A 21,146-nucleotide genomic window follows, 5' to 3' on the forward strand; every position below is an offset into this window, starting at 1 on the left:
AGAGATCCAGTGAAAAGATATCTAATTTATTGAATGTGGTCTGTTGAAGACTCATATATGACTATTCTATAGTTATTTACTTATAATCCATAATTTGTCTATCACTCACATTGGGCTCTCAAGCAAATTTTAATATCTCAAGAATGGAAATGCACACACCCAAACAAACGGTTTCTCTGGTTGGATAAGACCAATGGACGCAATGCAGCCTCATATACACAAATTATCATCAGCAATGTCATTATATCATGCAATAGTATTTTATTCATAGTCCTGTTGAGTTTAAGATCTGCACTTGTCTTGGCTCAATCACAATGTAAAGACATTTTCCCACCCATAACACATTATTGGCTGAAATTCCACTTTTACGGAATTATTGTTGCATTCAGAAAAAGCACCAGGGAAAACGGATACAATAAAGTCAGGAACATGGGAAGTGAAAGGTGGATTCCTCATGCTACTCTCTGCTGGCCAAAACATACGGCAACATCCACAGTGTAATGCTCTGAAAAATGTGAACACAAATATTTTTTCTTAAAAAATCCATTAACGCAATGGTTCCTTTTTCTGTACACTGCTGAGTTACCATTAATTTCCTTTCAACTGCACTTATTAGATTGCGAAAAAACAAACTTGGCAATTTGAATAAAATCGTAGAGCAAGTACAATTTCAGGAAGATTTAATGGTGCATTACTGAAGGCTTTAGATTCCACTTACATTTCATGCTAGGATATTGCATTAGAGGGATAGTAATAAGGAGAAGCAAGAGACAGTATTAGGTAAAGGCTAGTTTAAAAGAATGTACGCTTAAATATATGCCTGAATGCGTAGTTTTTTTTTTTTTTTTAAACTCGTTTTATTAAGAACTGTTACAGTAAAATGTATAAAATCAGTCACATATCACTAATTACAATATATGGCATATTGGATCAAGGAGATGTACAAATAGCAAGTCAAGTAATGAGTACATATAAACCATTTCAAAAAGATGATTTTCCACAAATAATGGCGCTTAGACTGATTTGCTTGGACGTATGTATGACAATTGCAATAAAAAGACACAAACCAAAAACAGATATAAAGGAAAACAAAACAACCTAGGACCCATGTTACCCACGAGCAACTGATAAATCTGGTACAGCAAGTTCATGGAGATACATAATAAAAATTTGTGGGTCACCTATATTACTATCTCACAGTATCTGGTGAACCAGCGGCGGGGTTAACTGTCAGAGGGGAGTTATTCCAAATATCCCAAACCTTAGAAAATTTAGTACTACAACCACGATTCAGAAATACGACCTTCTCAAAAGGTATTACAGAATTTACCAATCCTTTCCAATAACCAATGGATGGAGGTCGATCATTCATCCAATGTTGTGCTATTGTTTTCCGTGCTAGAAACAGAGTTTCTCTCAAGAATATTCTAGTGTGGTGATTCCATGTCTCCCCATCCAGTATACCAAACAAACATATCTTAGGACATAAAGGAATGCCTACATGCAATAAGGACGATAGCAGGGATAGTATGTCGTTCCAGAAGTCCCTTATGTGCATAACCACATCATATGCCAAAAATCTGCCTCCAGAACATGGCATCTCAGACATTCTGAAGAGGGCAAACGTCCCATTTTGTGTATCCTAACCGGGGTCAAGTATGCCTGGTGTATTATATATAGCTGGATCATTTTATGGTTTGCGGATGGGGAAACCTGAAGATGAGACTCCAAAATATCATCCCACTCATCTGTCTGAATGGTAGGAATTCATCGTTTCCATCTACTCTCTATAGCTAGTGGAGTGGAATTCACCGTGACGGATAACAAATGGGTATATAGAGCGGATATCAGGCCTCGTGGACCCTGGGAGTTAAGAATCCCTATCAGTGGAAAGGAAGAGATTGTCAAGTTATTTCTCAAGTGATGGAATTGGGTTTGTAAAATATGTCGGGTCTGTAGATACCTATGAAAATGGGTGCGTGGTATGTCATACTTAGTCTGCAACTGAGTGAATGAAAGTAGGACATTATCATCATATAGGTCCCCTATAGTTCCAATAGCTGGAGATAACCGTGGGGCATTAAAGGAAAGTAAGAAGCATTATTCCATAGAGGCATTTCAGACACAATATCATTGTAACCCAGCTGCTTTTTCGCTGGTCTCCAAACCACACGGGCCAGCTTGTGTAAGGGCAGGGGTTTAATATGAGCAGGGAGAGAATTTACTTCAAGGGAGCCGAGCAGACATGGACTCCCAAGTACATGAGCCAAATGGTGCTCGGAGTTGGAAAGATCCTTTTCAGGCATCCAGGAACTTAAAGTTTTCAGTTGACCCGCTAAATAATATAAAAAGAAATCTGGTAGAGCCGTCCCTGACCATGCCTTAGGCCTTTGGAGCGTGGACATCCTGAGTTTATGTCTAGAATTCCCCCATATAAACGGTGTTAACAAGGAGTTGAGCTGTTTAAAAAAGGATTTAGGTACGACAACCGGACTGTGCTGAAGGGCATATAGAAATTTAGGCAACAAAATCATTTTAACCAGGTTTATACTGCCAGATACTGGCCTGAATGCGTAGTTCTCAAACAATTCACGTTTTATTATGTTTCATAGTTCTGTAGTCATTCATGCTGCCTGCACTTTTTTCATCCCCAGCATTACAATCGAAACAAGTATGTTAGCGTTGCCTCTAGCAACCAATCAGAGCAGTTCATCCATTTAAAAAACTGCTCTGGAAAATGAAAGATAGAATCTGATTGGTATATAATTGTGGTCCGAATTATTTATCGATAAAAGGACATCTATGCCTTTTTTTTTTTTTTTGAAAATCATGTTATTTTTGCTTTGAGTGAACATAACCCTTAAATATTTAAAAAGGTTTTCCACCTGGAATCAAAATAAATATTATATATTTATATCAAGTCCAGACTCAACGCAGCCGTCTACCAGGAAATTTTAGAGCACTTCATGCTTCCCTCTGCTGACAAGCTTTATGGAGATGCGGATTTCATTTTCCAGCAGGACTTGGCACCTGCCCACACTACCAATAGCTGGTTTAATAACCACAGTATCACTGCGCTTGATTGGCCAGCAAACTCGCCTGACCTAAACCCCACAGAGAATCTATAGTGTATTGTCAAGAGGAAGATGAGAGACACCAGACCCAACAATGCAGATGAGCTGAAGGCCGCTATCAAAGCAACCTGGGCTTCCACAACACCTCAGCAGTGCCACAGGCTGATCGCCTCCATGCCACGCTGCATTGATAACACCTCAGCAGTGCCACAGGCTGATTGCCTCCATGCCACGCTGCATTGATAACACCTCAGCAGTGCCACAGGCTGATTGCCTCCATGCCACGCCGCATTGATGCAATAATAAATGCAAAAGAAGCCCCGACCAAGGATTGAGGGCATATACTGTACATACTTTTCAGTAGGACGACATTTCGGTATTAAAAATCATTTTTGAAACTGGGTTTATATAATATTCTAATTTTCTGAGACACGAAGATTATGGCTAACAGTTAATGAAAACCCAAAACATGAACATTAAAAGAAAAAAAATGCTGGACATAGATCACTGTGTGTAATGAATCTATATAAAATATGCGTTTCACTTTTTTAATTTAATTACTTTTTTGATGATATTCTAATTCATTGAGAAGGACTAGTATATATATATATATATATATATATATATATATATATATACATATATATATATATATATATATATACATATACATATATATATATATATACATATATATATACATATATATATACATACATACATACACACACACTGTATATTTCCTTGAGTTGTTCTCTTCAGTTCAGCGGTTTCTTAAAACTGTTCTTCCTGGAATGATTAATCTGCGTAGTAATGTTTGCAGTGATTCCTTGCATGCCCCATTATCACTGCATTGTAAAAACAGATTAGCCATTTAGGAGTCTAGGAAAAACAGGTGACATCCGATGTAGGAGCTGTAATAGCTGTCATTTCTTGTTGTCACTTGGAAACCAAGTAGGAGGTAAAAGCTACAGTTAAAAAGCAGCTCAAAAATGAAAATAAAGTGAAGAACATAACTCAAGTACTTATATATTTAGTAGTAATTTTTTCTTATGTATTTTTGGTGGAGCAGGTAATCCTCGTGAAGTAATTAGAAAGAATGAGGTATTTAAAGGGTAATTCTAGATATGGCTTTGGATTTGTCTCCTGCCAGAAGTTTAAAAAAGTGTCGGCTGGAAACACAGAATGGAGAGCGGGCGGTCTGGTTGCCTAGACAACTGTAGGACGTCGGAAGCCTCTCCAGTAAAGGAGTTTTGGAACTACCCTTCAAACCTCCACACAGTTTTTGCTTCCATACACGTTTTTGTAAAGTGAACAGGAAATGTCTTAAAGAGTGAATAAAACAAGTACATTCAATGTATTGCCAAAATTTAGTCCCCAACAATTTTCATTCTGTCTGTTCTCATTGATCATGGTTTACTTATGGGCATCAATTTCAGCAGCCATACGGACGACCGGTGTACACTGATCACCGTTTACAAGCCAGTGTCCCTTTAAAAGACTATACAATTGTGCTACTGAGTGTGCATAAACAGTGTTTCTCCTCAAAGCTGATCTTGGGAACGGAGTTTAATTTTCGAATATGAACACTACACGGCCTTGTTCACACAGTGCAGATTATGCATATATTTTTTTAAGCCAAAACTAGGAACGAAACCTAAAACGGAAAAAATTTAAAAAGGAAGGCCTTAAAGCGTGTCCTCTTGTGGATCCAATTCTGATTTTGGCTTAAAAAAAAAAAGCATGCAAAATATGCAGCAAATCCGCACTGTGTAAACAAGGCCTACGTGTGCTTTACATCTGCATTGCATGGATAACTACAAAATGCATTAAACACCACATACCAAAAGCTTTCTTGTGTTGTATAAACAGCAACGAAAATAAAGTTGCCAATAACGGGCATATCTTGTCTTCTGTCAGCAAACTAGCATTGACCAGCAAACATGACTGCAGAAATCTGGTCAATGCAGACAGGAACTGAAGCAGAATAAGCACCTATGTAACAAAAACAAAAACTGTTAAACACAAAAAGACACCCAAAAAATATATAAAATAAAGATCTTTTTTACTCTAACTTGCTTTTGATCTCCAAAACGGGAACGGATGAGAAAAAAAATTACTTTGGGAAAATGTGATTATTTTTTGGTTAAATAAATGTTCTAATGTGGGACTACGCTTGCACTGGTATATCTTATTGATTATTATGTGAACAGAACACATGAACAGATACATGTAATATCACATTTTCAGCCTTATTAATGTGACTTGTAAATTGTAAGAAAATCTAAAGTTGTCGTGAAAGTCAATGATTGTGTATGGCTTATGTAGATTTGAACCATTGTTACCAGTCATAATAGGGATCTCCAATAGACACCCAGAGACTATGTCACAGAAATCACCAGTCATAAACATGTCGTTTTGCCTCGGAATTTGTTGACTAATGTAAACACCTGTGTGTGAGAAATTTACTTCTCTTTACTAGACAGAGACCAGTGAAATACAGGTAATGCCACTTTAATATGGTCAACTACATTGTCCGATAGAGGGACAAAGGAGCTCAACACATATTTACTGTGTAGCGCTAACATTAACCTATGTGCGGGAATAAAAGCTGACCTGTGACTTTACATTTCTTGCACGACCTTCAGGGATGAATGAAGTCTTAAGATCAGAAAAACATCTTTCTAGCACAGCTGGCTTTATGAGACTGTAAATGAGAGGACACAAAGGAAAATCAGAAGCTTTTTCTACATGGCCAGATAACATTACACAGCAGATGCAGCAAGGACACTGAAATATTCAAAGAATTGCTGCTCTGGGCTCCATCATTTCAGTTTTGCAGCTCCTTCTCATGCAATAAAAATATAATGACATATGCATATTTGCGCTTCAATCGAAGCTTCACATTAAACGATTACACTGTGATTTGTAAAAAGAAAACTTTTTGAATAGGAAAAAAAAAAATATATAAAAAAAGTGCACATGGCTATAAAGAAAAGAGGAATGTGTGTTTATAGAAAAACAACATGTTTGCAGCTTTTTTTATACAAACATATGGGTTAATGAATTAATGTATGAAACTGACCATTTGGAGAATCAGGCACTGTATAATGCATATGCAGGCAGCTAGAATGGTCATAGGATCTATAGGTATATAAAGTCCCAGGGAAGCCGTTAAATGATGGGACCACGTGGCGGGACATAACAATAGTCACATCCTCACTGTGGCCTAGTTATCTCACCAAAGAGTGAAATAAAGGGGCAGGGAACAGGCAAGAATTGAGAATAGTAAAAGCATTTTTATTTTGTACAGGAGGTTGTCAGGGCTTTTGCAATACTTGGTAATCTTAAAAAATGACTTTAATTTAAAATCTTGTGGGTTTGTGAGGGGTCCATGACCCTTGTTGCCGAAATTGGGCAAGGAATCCAGACAATTCCTAGTCTGCCTTTTCTTAGCACATTTGTTTGTATAGGGGTATGCTGAATTTCCCTCAGAAGATTCTGATTGGTAAAGGCACTATGCAGAGATAAGGGATCATGGTCGGTCAGATTTCCACCTTTTCCAGAGATATGCCACAATTTACTATACGAAAACCTCTCTAAGGCGAGAGCACCTCTGCCTTCTTTATTAATAATAGACTAAGCGTGCTAAAAATGGCGGTAGTTATTTGATGGGTCTTCTCATCCACATGAAGGCATAAGCAAAAAAAAATTTTGATTGCCATTGTAGGGCCTAATGCACAAGACCGTACTGATTTTGCGGTCCACCAAACCACGTATCCGTTGTGGTCCATTTGTCTGCAAAAAACCTTCTGTAGTGCATCTGTGTGTCATCAGTATTCACAGATCCACAAAAAAAAAATGGCTTCGTTTTTGCGGCCCGGACTCGCAGACCCCACATAGATCCATGGATCACAATCGTGTGCATGGATCCATATATATGAATGGATGTGCGGATAGCACACAAAAAACCACAGCATGGGCATTAGTCCTAAGATCCTTTACTTTTTAACCGTACGCGTTTTGATATTGCATTGTTTTTTTTACCACCTGCTATGCCTTCATATATGCATGTATTGTGGGTACTCACTATATTCTATATCCTTTGTAACCTATGCTTTGCTATTTATTTCCTCCTTTAGCCCAATAAGACTGAGTTCACATAGAGTTTTTTGCAGGCAGATTTTGATTTGCCTGCACGGCGTTTGCCTCGTATTTAGCACGTGCCCACGGGCAAAAACGCAAATTGATGTCAATGGGAGGTCAGAGGCGTAAACGCCCGAAGATAGGGCATGTCGCTTCTTTTCCCCGCCAGCGTTTTTTACCGCTCGCGGGGAGACGTTTTCTGATGTGGTTTCCGCGTAAAAAAAACTCAGTGTGAAATGGACATAAGAGGTTAGGACTCATGTCCTGCACATGTTTGTGCATTTTTAATGTTCTTAATTGTTGTCTCTGTCTTTTGCATTTTCTGATGTTATAATAAAGAGACTATTTACTCAAGAGGTTCAGTCAAGTATACATGTTTTCATTTTGTTAGCTTCCAGTACTTTGTTGTGACTAAGGGCAGCAGTGGGGAATATGAGTTGCCTGCAGCGCTCTACTCCTTGAGTGATTCCAGTAATTCATACATTTTGTCAGAGTGCACAAATATTAAAGGGGTTGGCTAGGGAAAAAATATAAAAAAAAAAAAATGTCCCCCAGCCTTGGATTGCCTTCCCTAAAACCCCATACATAACTTCTAACCAGTTTCTGTTTAACCCCTACCCGCACCAGGACGTAACTGTCCGTCGGTTCGGGAGGTTACTTCCCGCACGAGGACGTACAGTTACTGAGTTAATCCCGGTGCACACTGTCGGCGACAGTGTGCACCGGGAACCGGGAGGTCAGCTGTCGCCGACAGCTGACACTCCCCTCTTGCCGGCCAGCGGTCCTTTGCCGCTGATTTCGGCGCATTAACCCCTTAAATTCGGCGATCGGGTGCAATCGCCGAATTTTAGGGGTTTCTAACATATCGGCAGACCCCCGTCCGAAATCGCGGGGTCTGCCGATAGTTAGTATGGCAAACGGAAGCCAAACAATGGCTTCCGGGTCTGCCATGGACAGAAGCCCATCAGGACCAACCTTCGGCTGGTCCTGATAGGCTTCCTGCCAGAGTGACAGGAAGTCAATGTGTCGTTCCCGATGCACACTGTCGGCGACAGTGTGCATCGGGAACTTGGAGATCAGCTGTCCCCGACAGCTGACACTCTCCAGTGTTGCCGATCAGCGGCTCATCGCCGCTAATTTCGGCAATTAACCCGTTACATGCGGGGCTCGATTGCGATCTCCGCATGTAGCGGGTTTGTAGCGCATCAGCAGCCCCCATGCAATCGTGGGGGCTTCTGATGCTTGTGATGGCACCCGGGGGCAAGACAACGGCCCCCAGGTCTGCCATGTATGTCAGCCTATGAGGATCAGCCTCTGCTGGTCCTCGTAGACCAACTGTCAGAGTGACTGTGACGTCACACTGACAGTTGGAATACGTTACACTACCTAGGTAGTGTAATGTATTCTAGCAGCGATCAGAGCTGCAGGTCAAAAATATAAAGTGTAAAAAGTAAAAAAAAGTTAATAAAAATGTTTTATAAAAGTGTAAAAATAAAAGGTTTTGTTTTCCTATAAGTCATTTATTATAGGGAAAAAATGAAAACGTTAAAAAAAAGTACACATATTTGGTATCGCCGCGTTCATAACGACCCAATCTATGAAACTATAATGTTAATTGTTCCGCACGGTGAACGCCGCAAACAAAATAAACGGAAAACTGTCAGCATCGCTATTTTTTGGTTACCACCCCTCCCAAGATATAGAATAAAAAGTGATCAAAAAGTCGCATTTACCCCAAAATGGTACCAATAAAAACTACAACCCGTCCCGCAAAAAACAAGACCTCCCACAGCTTTTTTGACGAAAAAATAAAAAAGTTACGGCTCCGAATAGCGTGTCCCAGAAAAGAAATTGTTTTATAGAAACGTAATTTTATTGTGCAAACGCTGCAAAACTTTAAAAAAATGATACACATATGGTATCGGCGTAATCGTACCGACCGGCAGCATAAATTAAAACGTAATTTATTGCGCACGGTGAACGCTGTAATAAATAATTTAAAGCGCCAAAATCGCTGTTTTTTGGTCACCTTAGCTCTAAAAAAGATCCTGAGGGGCCAAAATGCTCACTATACCCCTAGAAAAATTCCTTGAGGGGTGTAGATTCCAAAATGGGGTCACTTTTGTGGGGTTTCCACTGTTTTGGTCCCTCCGGGGCGTTGCAAACCCGACATGGCACTGAAAACCAATCCAGCAAACTCTGCACTCCAAAATCCAAAAGGCGCTCCCTCCCTTCTGAGCCTTGCTGTGGGTCCAAACATCAGTTTACGACCACATATGGGGTATTGCCGTAATCGGGAGAAATTGCTTTACAAATTTTGGGGTACTTTTTCTCCTTTATTCCTTGTAAAAATGAAAAAAATCTATGTTCCCACAGAAAAATAGGTGATTTTCATCTTCACAGACTAATTCCACTAAATTCTGCCAAAAAACTGTGGGGTCAATATGCTAACTATACCCCTCGAAAAATGCCTTGAGGGGTGTAGTTTCCAAAATGGGGTCACTTCGGGGGGGTTTCGACTGTTTAGGTACCACAAGACCTCTTCAAACCTGACATGGTGCCTAAAATATATTCAAAAAAAGGAGGCCCCAAAATCCTCTAGGTGCTCCTTTGCTTCTGAGGCCTGTGTTTCAGTCCATTAGGACACTAGGGCCACATGTTGGATATTTCTAAAATCTGCAGAATCTGGGCAATAAATATTGAGTTGCGTTTCTCTGGTAAAACCTTCTGTGTTACAGATTTTTTTTTATTACAAATGAATTTCGGCAAAAAAAATGAAATTTGTAAATTTCACCTCTACTTTGCCTTAATTCCTGTGAAACGCCTAAAGGGTTAAAATATTTTCTGAATGTGGTTTTGAATACCTTGAGGGGTGCAGTTTTCAAAAAGGGGTGATTTATGGGGACTTTCTAATATATAAGGCCCTCAAAGCCACTTCAGAACTGAACTAGTCTCTGAAAAAATAACCTTTTGAAATTTTATTGAAAATATGAGAAATTGCTGCTAAAGTTCTAAGCCTTGTAACGTCCTAGAAAAATAAAAGTATGTGAAAAAAAATGATGCAAACATAAAGTAGACATATGGGGGAGGTTATCTAGTAAGTATTTTGTGTGGTATTACTATCTGTTTTACAAGCAGATACATTTAAATTTAGAGAAATGCTAATTTTTGCAAATTTTTGCTAAAATTTGAAGTTTTTCACAGATAAATATTCAATTTAGCGACCAAATTTTTTCACTAACATAAAGTACAATATGTCACGAGAAAACAATCTCAGAATCGCTTGGATAGGTAAAAGCATTCCGGAGTTATTACCACATAAAGTGACACATGTCAGATTTGAAAAAAATCATCTGTGTCCACAAGGCCAAAACAGGCTGTGTCCTAAAGGGGTTAATCAAAATCTCAGTGCTGCTCGGTTTGTTTACATCCCTTACTTCTGGTCCTGGCTATTTCCTGTCTTGTAACCCACCATGCCCATGATCCCTTGCTGTAAGGCTGGGTTCACACGACCATGTTACGTCCGTAAAGTACGGTACGTATTTCGGCCGGTAGAACCGGACCGAACACAGTGCAGGGAGCCGGGCTCCTAGCATCATAGTGATGTACGACGCTAGGAGTCCCTGCCTCGCTGCAGGACAACTGTCCCGTACTGTAATCATGATTACAGGACAGTAGTTCCACGCAGAGGCAGGGACTCCTAGCGTCGTACATCACTATGATGCTAGGAGCCCGGCCCCCTGCAGTGTGTTCGGTCCGGGTCTTCCGGCCGAAATACGTTCCGTACATTACGGACGTAACATGGTCGTGTGAACCCAGCCTAACTGAGAAGACAGCTTACAAACCCCCCTCCCTTCCTCCCTCCACAGCATTCCGGCCAGCTATCTGAATACCGCCACACCCTTTTATATTTACAGGGTCCCTCTCTGCTCTGATGACAGCAACCTAGCTCCGTTAAGGCACACTGTCACAGACACCTACTAATAATCATCATGCTCCTCTGTCTCCATCTGTCCCTGCTCTAATTACAGGCACCCAGCTCCCTCCCTGCACAGTGTCTGAAACACCCAATAATCATCATAATGCTCCTCTATAATTAGAGCAGGGACAGATGGAGACACAGAGGAGCATTATGATTATTAGTAAGTGTTTGTGACACTGTGCAGGGAGGTAGCTGGGTGCGTGTAATTAGAGCAGGGACAGATGGAGACACAGGCACCCAGCTCAATCCCCCACTCCCTTTCACAGCCCGATAGATGCAAGTCCGACCATTCCACCTATGTGAGACATCTTGGTACACACAATCCAGTCAGCACATCTTCCTCACCTGCTGCTGGATCTGTGCCAAAAGATCCTGTATTACAGTGAAGCAAACACCAAACACTACTCTAGACTATGGCAGTAAAGTTTTTTTTACATAATTTACCATAAACGTATGTAAGTCTCTGTCTGCATACCTCCCAAATGTCAAATATCACAAAGAGGGAAGACCGATGCGTTGAGCGTAGCATGGCACGGCAATTTTTACCCTCGCCTCTAACCCCGGCCATACAAACTTGGGTCAGCCCACACAGTATCATTCTCCCATAGAGTGTCCCCACACTATAGAAACCCCCCCACAGTATAATGCCCAATAGTGCCTCCCACACAGTAGAATGCCCCCATAGCTGCCCTCCTACAGTATAATGCCCCCAGAGCTTCCCCCATACAGTATAACGCCCCCATAGCTTCCCCCATACAGCATAATACCCCGTAGCTGCCTTCAAACAGCATAATGCCCCCATAGCGGCTCCGTACACTAGAATATCCAAATAGCTGCTCCATACAGTATAATGCCCACACAGATGCCCCCACAGCTGCCCCATGCCACCACAGCTGCCCCAGTGTAATGCCCCCATACCATACAATGTCCATACAGATGCCCCATTACGTATAATGCACTAGGGGCGGTTAAGGGGGCCAGCGCCCACATAGATTGTGCCACAGTGCCCATGTAGATAGCACCAGTGTCCCTGAAGATAGTACCCATACAGTGCCACATTGCCCATGACGATAGCTCCACCCCCTGTAGATCACGCCATTGGGACTCCCTTTGGGAGCGGAATCTCCAGCTCGAGCATCGGCCACGCTGTGGCCAGGGATTCCGCTCCAGGAGTAGCCCTGACGTCACTGTCCATATAGGAGTAGTGGCACCAGGGGCTTCGCCAGAAGCAGAATCCCTGGCCAGAGCGTCGGCAACCCAATTGCTGGATATTCCGCTCCTGGATGAGCCACTGACATTATTGTCCACATATGGACAGTGATGTTAAGGGCTTTCCCAAGCGAGAGGTGCCGGGGTACGTGACGCAGCGAGAGGAGGCGGGGCGGGTAATGCCTGAGAGGAGGAGGGGCATGGACGCAGCAAGAGGAGGAGGGGGCATGGATGCAGCGAGGAGACGGGGCGGGTAACGCAGCGAGAGGAGGGGGCATGGACGCATTAAGTAAAAATAAAAATGAATCATGGCCAACCCCTTTAACTCTAAGTAAAGGCATTTTTCCAGAGCAACTGTAGCCAACAGTGGTTAAAATGTTGTCAATATCAGCAGCTCTGCATATGCTCAGGAACTATTTACTCCATCACGGTACATATTAAAATCAGGCAGAAAAAAAACTTTACATATATAAAAATAACACCCTACAAATATTTAACTTTTCACGTTTAAGCAATTTTGAACAAATTTAAAGTCATGAATGTCTTTTTCTTTTTCAGAAGATGGCTGAAACTATTAAAAATTGTAAATCTCCACAAAATTAAGAGACCTGCTCCTTTCTTGTACCTAATGAGATCTGCCAGCAAATGTCTCTCAGACAAGGCAATTCCTATGTCTTCTGGATTCATTACTAGCAGATTCTCTAGTAAGCCACATACTGCTGACAAGAGAGACGGTGTGACTAAGGATCGCTGGTCAGGCATGCACACAGCAGCGCAAATCTCTTCTGAGCTCAGAGATGCTGTTCTTGCTTTATTATTCTGACCTGCAGTGAAAAGACAAAAGGATAATCCATATTATATTAAAACACTGACAGATAATTCATATTCCTGACAATGTACATTCTGGTGCCCAATTAAAAAATATCTGAGGCTTGTAAAACATGAAAAGTCTTGGTCTACTTAATGTACGCTAAATGGAAATGTTACATATCTAAGTCAGCCCCTAGTACATACATATTATTCACAAGCCACCAGTCAGAGTTTATTACTGCATAATTATGACTAAGTTATCAGCTTAGAAAGGCATGTTAGCGTTTCAGATCTGCATTACATTTGTGCTACATGCTAGCGCTTCTGGATACATACTGTAGTTGACAACTTGAGGTATTAAGAAACAATCAACATACATCTCCCCAGAATGCTCCAAATTGCTAGCGGTAAAGGAATTTGGTGTTCTATATAGCCCAACGCACCCTAATGTCAGAACATTGCCCTCGGATTATATATGGAATCTATTAAAACACACGTTCATATTGGAGAGCTTGATAAGGAAGAAAAGTCAGGAATAGACACTAGAACTGAATAGACTACAAAGGAAGCACTCATGTGGAAAAACATGGATTAGTGTCATCGCCCCCCCCACACAAACAGATAAATCGACACATATACATATTTACAGATATACATCATCACATAGATATGTGGTGCAGACATAAGGTAGTTCCACCCCCTGCTCTAGTTGAAAGGACACGAAGTTAGAAATAATTTAGCAGAAAAACATCAAACAGAAAACGGTATGCCAAACAATGGACGGATTGTAGTGTAAGGTGAAGTTCACACAGCGCTGATTTTGCATATTGCCCCCCAATTGATTTCAATGGAAGGAGAGATATTTTTACCTAAGCGGCAGTTGACCGCTCACGGAACAAAAAAAGCGGCATGCTCTTTGAGTAGGTTTTCGTCTATGACATCCCAATTAAATTAATGGGAGGCAGAAAAAACCTGCAGCACTTGTTTTGAGCATTTTTTTAACGTATTTTTTGCATTAGATTCATATGGCTAAAAAAAAATACGGCAAACACACTGCAAAAAACTTAGTGTTTAAAAAAAAACAAAACCACAAACACCGACGTTTCAAAATCTGCCTCAAAATTCCTTGATTTTTTTCTGGCAGACAAAAAACGCTGTGTGAATATGTATTTATAATATGGGAAAAAATGCATTTAACCCATTAGTAACAACCAATACGCCTTTTCACGGCAGTCACTAAGGGGCCTTAGGCTATGCCGTCACCTTTTCACGGCGGCCCAGTCTAAGTCCTGCACGGGTTGGAGCCGGGGCTTGGCTGTCTGACAGCTGGGCTCCTGCTTCAATGGCCTCGATCGAAGTTTACTTAGATCGTAGCCGTTTAACCCCGTTAAATGCTGCGGTCAATAGTGACTGCTGCATTTAAATCATTTGAAGAGGGAGAGAGCTCACTCTCACCCATCGGCGGCCCGCAAATGCAATCGTGGGCCTCCGATGGGGTGCACGTCCTAATAGATTGCCTGTCAGATTTATACGGACAGGTAATAATGCTTTGGTATACTAAGTATACCAAAGCATTATAGCAGCAATCTAAAAATCGCATAGTAAAGTCCCCTAGGGAGACTAACAAAAAATTTTTATTTCACATTTATATCTTAATAAAAATTACAGTAAAAAACAAAAAAACATTTTTTCCATAAAAAGTGGTTTTATTTTGTAAAAAATAAATAAAAGTACACACATATGGTATTGCCGCGACCGTAATGACCCAAACAATAAAGTTAATATGTAATTTAAACCGCAAAGGTGAACACCATAAAAAAAAATACAAAAAACAATGGCGAAATTGCTATTTTTTTCCATTGCCCCCAATGAAAGTCATAATAAGGCCCCATGCACACGAACGTGCTTTTGCGGCCGCAATTCCCCCTGAAAATCCACGGGAGAATTGCGGCCCCATTCATTCCTATGGGGCCATGCACACGACCGTGGTTTCCACGGGCCGTGCATGGCCCCGTAGCCCGGACCGCAGAAAGAATGGGTAAGTCTTATTACGGCCGTGTTCTGCGGTCCGGGCTCATAGGAAGTAATGGACGCGGCCATGTGCATAGCCCGCGATTTGCGGGCGGTTCGCGGCTGACACTCCGTGACCGGCCGACTTCAAAATCACGGCCGTGCACATGGCTACGGTCGTGTGCATGAGGCCTAAAAGTTAATCAATAAGTTCCATGTATCCCAAAACAGTACCAATCAAAACTACGTCTCGTCCCACAAAAAAACAAGCCCTCATATCACTACATTGACGGAAAAATAAAAAGATTACGGCTCTCGGAAGGAGACGATACAAAAACAAATAATTTTAGTTCAAATTAGTTTTTATTGTGCAAAAGTAGTAAAACATAAAAAACCCATACATATGTGGTATCGCCGTAATCCCACCGTCCCATAGAATATCTGTAAGAATTTACGCCGCACAGTAAACAGTGTGAATTTAAAACGCATAGAACAATGGCGGAATTTCAGGTGCTTTTTCTATTCCCCCCAAAAAAAGTTAATAAAAGTTGATAAAAAAAAAATGATTTGTACCCCAAAATGGTGCTACTAAAAAGTAAAACTAATCCCGCAAAAAACAAGTCCTCATACAGCTATGTTGATGGAAAAATAAAAAAAGGTCTCTATGAAAAAAAAAATAGCTTGGTCATTAGGGTCTAAAAGAGGCTGGTCACTAAGGGGTTAATTTGGTTCCTAAAACTTGACACAATTACAATGTATACACACCTTGATCAGCTGCATTTTCCAAGACAGAAGAAGCACAGATTGGAACCATGCGTTCCGAGCTGCTCACAGATGAAGTGAGAATCTGAAAACATAAAACAAGATTGGAATGCAAAATGAAGTAACTAAGCTTAAACTAGAGCCCCCGGGTGCAGCAATCCTAAACGCAGAATGCCATGTCATTAAACCTAATAGTCTCCATGCGTTCCTCTTTATATAGTCTAGTAACATTCAGGAGAAGGTAATGCAAAGATAAATGCCATTTTAGTCAAATCAAGTTCTTTTTACCCTTAAAATGTTCAGCTTCAGTCCAAAACTCAAACAACTTGTTGTCCAACTATAAATTATACAAAGTTTTGCTGAAAGGAACGAGATTGACAAATATTGTTGGTTTGAAAAATCAATCTCCTCTACAATGAAGTGCACCTTGGGCAATTTTGTTTCACACAATGTTGCTGTTAATGGAAAAGCAAAAATGCTCAGCTTTCTACAGGATGAAGGCGGCGTCCTTTCTAAAGATGTACATATTGCTTTAAGGCAATAAAGGACATCGCTCAAAAGTGAGAAATGCTGCAAATACATTACATCCAAATGAAATGAACAAATGTCACTCACAGGGGAAAAAGAAAACAAAATTCACCATACGGCTCAATATCGGATCATCTGTAATATTATCCTGGAAAAACTCAAGCTGATCAATAGAATACAATTAAAATCATACTGCGACTTGTAATTGCAGGGTGGACTTGACTTTCAATTTCATCAAACTTTGTGAGGCAGAATGAATGGGAGTTATGATTGGCACTTTATTGTGCCACACAGGTAACATAGAAAATCTATTTATGTCAGAGGACTAAACTTCACAGTATTTCATTTTCCAATCTCCAGTTAGAAACGGGAAGAACTGGAAGGTAAATCTGCCTTCACTTCTGTGTGCCATCCTCTGATCACATGAATCTGTGTCTTGCCATCCTCCACTTGGCAAACATGTATTAATTAGCTGTAATATGGCAACACTGCATATTTTCGGAACAAGCAATTGAGGGTCCAGAGTTTTTGCATTCTACACACAAATCATAGAGACAGTCACTTTCCACTGTGTGGCATACCTGTGTGTATGTGTACAATGGGCACATATCGCTCGGTTTCTTCTAGTGTTAGTAGTTCATAAATTTATAAGGCTTCGTTTACATCTGTGTCGCGGCTTCCATTTGACAGATCAGGTTTTAACAGGTAGAATGGGAAGCATGATCGATCCCATCAGGGTCGGACTGGCCCACCAGAGTGCCAGAGGATCCTCCAGTAGGTTCAGGCTCCGATAGAATAACAGGCACAAAGCGTTGAGCACAAGACAACCCCATTTGTAGAGAACTTTGGAGCCAATCCCTGGCTACTAGGGTCTATCTCTTTGGCTAATTCACAAACAACATATTTGACCTTATTGATATGTCCTGTGTGTGCAATGATAGGACGTACATGTGTCCTGTATAGATGGAGGGTGGGCCGTCATGTTAATTTCCTCTGGTGAGTCCAAGAAGCCCAGTCCAAGACTGGATCTCATGAAGTTTAACTCCTGCCCAACATTTGTCATACATGTACGTAAAAATGGTGCCAATAAAAGATAAAGCTTGTCCCGAAAAAACAAGCCCTCACACAGCTCTATTCAGCACATTATAGGGCACACTAAATGGTACTGTTAAGAAATACAACTCGTACTGCAGAAAAAAAACAAGCCCTCATAGGGCATGTTGATGGAAAGTAAAAAGTGTTATGAGTTTTGGAATGTGTGGAGAGAACAACGAAAAAACCTGGCTGCAGTGGGAAGGAGTTAATGGGATCGTCACGTTTGGCCTTATTTTTACTGGGTAGAAAATGCTTTTCTTTCCACCAAAATCAATAGAAACCTGACTGAATTGAGGCTAATTGAATCCAACTGATGGCATCTACCATCAGAAAAGTGAACAGATATGTTAAAGGAAATGTGAGAGGCTTCGCGGGCAGCGTTTTTAGGAAAAACACCACGGTCAGATGTTAGCTTGAAGTCAGTAGGGAGTAATGGGGTAGTTAGACATACTAAAAACAGTGCTTTTTTTTTTTTTTGGTAGAATTTACACAAAATCGCAGCTAGGCTTGAACTGGAGTTTTTTTTTCCAGTATTTAGTGGCTTTTTTCCCCATAGATTTAACAAAAAAAAAAAAATTATGATTGCAAATGATGTTAATCAAGATTCCTCACATTGACACAATGTAAAAAATGCCACCTAGAAAACAAAAACTATTTTGAAAACAAGCCACACAATAAATGTGTGTGATGGAAACCTGAATAATGTAGAGAAAAACAGATCTTATAAGTTACAACTGCCAACCAGAGGACGAACTACATATTTTCCAAAAATGTATAAAATCGGAAGGATCATAAACCACCTATGGTCTCCTCTTGGGTGCTTCTGATGAATAAGATTGCAGCTACCGATAAACTTCAAGAGCCAGTTCTCTTTCAGGAAAGATGGAAAATTTGGTAGACTCCGTTCTTGTTGTAGGGATGTCCCTCCTCTTCTCTTTATTTTCCTGGTTGGCTGAATTGGCGGAGGGGGGGGGGGGGCTGGTTGGGTTATGGGTGGGAATATGTATATTGATTTTTGTTGATGGATTTCTCTGTTTTTGTATTCTTTTTTTCTGATTGAATGGTATATAATTGAAGTAATACAAATAAATTAAAAAGAAAAAAATATATTTTCAAAGAGAATAAAAATACTCCTCTTAGCATTTTTGAGGAGTATTTCCAGCCAAGGCGGAGTACGTAATTTAGGGTAATTCAAATTATGTGGTGTTAAACCTCGATATTTATGCAGGAAAACATTACTATAACTTAAGTTGCTGAATCGCACAATAACCTCTCGCTCTGTGACAGATCAGCATTAAGTTTCCAATGAATTCCCTTATTCATATGCAAAACAAGTGCATTGACACAGCCTGAAGTCAATGTTGTGGTGATTCCCAACCACCAGTACAAGTGATTGTAGGATTACAAGCTAACTGCAGAGCATAAACACATGCTGTAGTGAGATCCCCCATGTTAGCAGTTATACAACTCTATGTCAGTGCCCTGCACCTGCGGCCAATCCACACATATCCCTGCCTGCTCCATCATCAATGCTTTCCCGTATGTGAAAGTCATCAGGGGTCATGTGATGCATACCACTGTCAGTCGAAAGCTTTTTCCTTAATGGAAGTGAGGAAAACATGATCAGCTGATGCCACACAGCACGGGCAGCGCCACCTTCCCTAACTCCCCAGAATGGAGACAAGTAGGCCAGCATGTTGGAGGAAGTGTCTCCTCATAGCAGAGCTGCCTAACAGCCGCACGGGTGTCGATACCATGGCGCTGCATCAATACACGTCACCAGCTCAGCGGTGATGTCTACTCATGCAGACCAGGGTTCCTGAAAGCTCCGGTATGAAAGAGAGAGTTAAAGGCACTCTGTCACCAGTTTATCAATTCCCTTTCTCCTAACTAGTCTAATAGGCACTTTGCTGCTAACTAGTGTGATTTGTTTTAAAAAAAAAAACAACTTATTTTCAAAGTTATGAGCATTTTTCTATATATGCTAATGTAACTCTAATAGCCAAATAGGAGGTGACTCTTTTCACTCTGGGTGGTGTTATATTTTCTGTATGACACTGTCCAATCAGCATACAGCTTCTCCGCCTTCCTACCCATCAACACTGTGTGATCATATAGTATACAGCTTCCATTCTCGACTGTGTTTTCAACTGGCGATATCTCCGGTTGTGTCACAGCTAGATCCTGGTGTCATATGAAAAATTAGAATCTACTCTTTCATATGCCACCAGTACCGTTGTTCTAGATGGCTGTTTGAAGTGATTCCCCCTTCCCTCTACCCTCAGTCTCTCACACTGTGTGAAGCATCTTCATGCTGATAGGACAGCGTCAGAGGCTGTGAGGTAGCTCCACCCCAGGAGAATCGCTGCGGTTACCTCCCACTTGTCTAATAAAGGCTCATTTACATATTTAGAAAAATGCTCATAACTTTGCAAATAATAAACATTTAAAAAACAAAAACAAATCACACAGTAGTTATCAGCAGGAAAGCGCCTATTAGATTAGTTAGGAGATGGGAATTGATAAAGTGGTGACAGATCCTCTAAATTGCCTGCAGAGACCTCATCGTGACCTCTGCTTCCAACAGCAGTTCATTCAAAAAGCAGTAGAACATTTCAATGTAGCTATATTAGAAACAGATGGATAGATATATATGAGATGGATATAGATATGATTCAGATAGATAGATATGAGATAGATATAGATATGATTCAGATAGATAGATATGAGATAGATATAGATATGATTCAGATAGATAGATATGATTCAGATAGATAGACATGAGATAGATATAGATATGATTCAGATAGATAGATATGAGATAGATTTACATGGACACACAATTTCTTTGAAGATGATCAATTAACCATTAAATAAAGGCCGTGTACTGACATGACTCGAGTTGAATCATTTATTTTCCTCATTGGCCGCTATGTGTTGTACAACAGATTGCACGGTCACTGTGTCACAGCCTGGTGTCTGCTTATCTTCTTTGGCACTGTGATAAGGGCTGTGCAGTTATGGCTGGAGAAAGCTGCTGACTGACAACCACGGACTTGTTTAAAATGCAGTTCTACTTCTCCTCAAAAAGAAGTGTAATCCCTGGCTTTCCTAGTTTATATATGATGAAATATTTAAAAGTAATAAAATACAACAAAATAAAGCAGAGCGGTAGCTCACTATTAAAACAGGTTTAGGTAGGAACTCTAAATAGGGAGAGGACATTAAAATAATTTCCTTATATAAATATAAAGTTCTAGAATTTGAATAAAGCTCAGTCATTTGACCACTAAACAAAGTCTACAATTTGATATCAAGTGAATAGATTTAGAGCTACACTTGACCAATAGAGAAACAGAAATATATAGAAGTGTGAAAATAGAACTAGAACTAGATATTAATTGTACAGGACGAGATGGTTTACCATTAGTCATCTAGACAGACCAGTCAAATAAAATAAAAAATAAAAAATATATATATAGAATAATAATAATAATAATTAATTATATATATATATATACATACATACA

At 40.4% G+C, this 21,146-nt stretch overlaps 1 protein-coding gene across 1 annotated transcript in view; it reads right to left on the reverse strand.

Annotated features, from left to right (window-relative positions):
- Positions 1–21,146, reverse strand: part of RTTN (rotatin) — a 246,053-nt gene that overhangs the window by 48,562 nt on the left and 176,345 nt on the right. Inside the window, exons 36-39 of the mRNA XM_075826473.1 lie at positions 15,997–16,078; positions 13,037–13,235; positions 5,691–5,781; positions 4,919–5,069 (exon numbers count right to left, since the gene is read on the reverse strand). Of these exons, the coding sequence (XP_075682588.1) occupies positions 4,919–5,069; positions 5,691–5,781; positions 13,037–13,235; positions 15,997–16,078 (523 nt within the window). The remainder of the gene's footprint in view (positions 1–4,918; positions 5,070–5,690; positions 5,782–13,036; positions 13,236–15,996; positions 16,079–21,146) is intronic.

This window comes from Rhinoderma darwinii, chromosome 5 (genome assembly GCF_050947455.1).
Source record: "Rhinoderma darwinii isolate aRhiDar2 chromosome 5, aRhiDar2.hap1, whole genome shotgun sequence".
In the NCBI taxonomy this organism is placed as follows: Eukaryota; Metazoa; Chordata; class Amphibia; order Anura; family Rhinodermatidae; genus Rhinoderma; species Rhinoderma darwinii.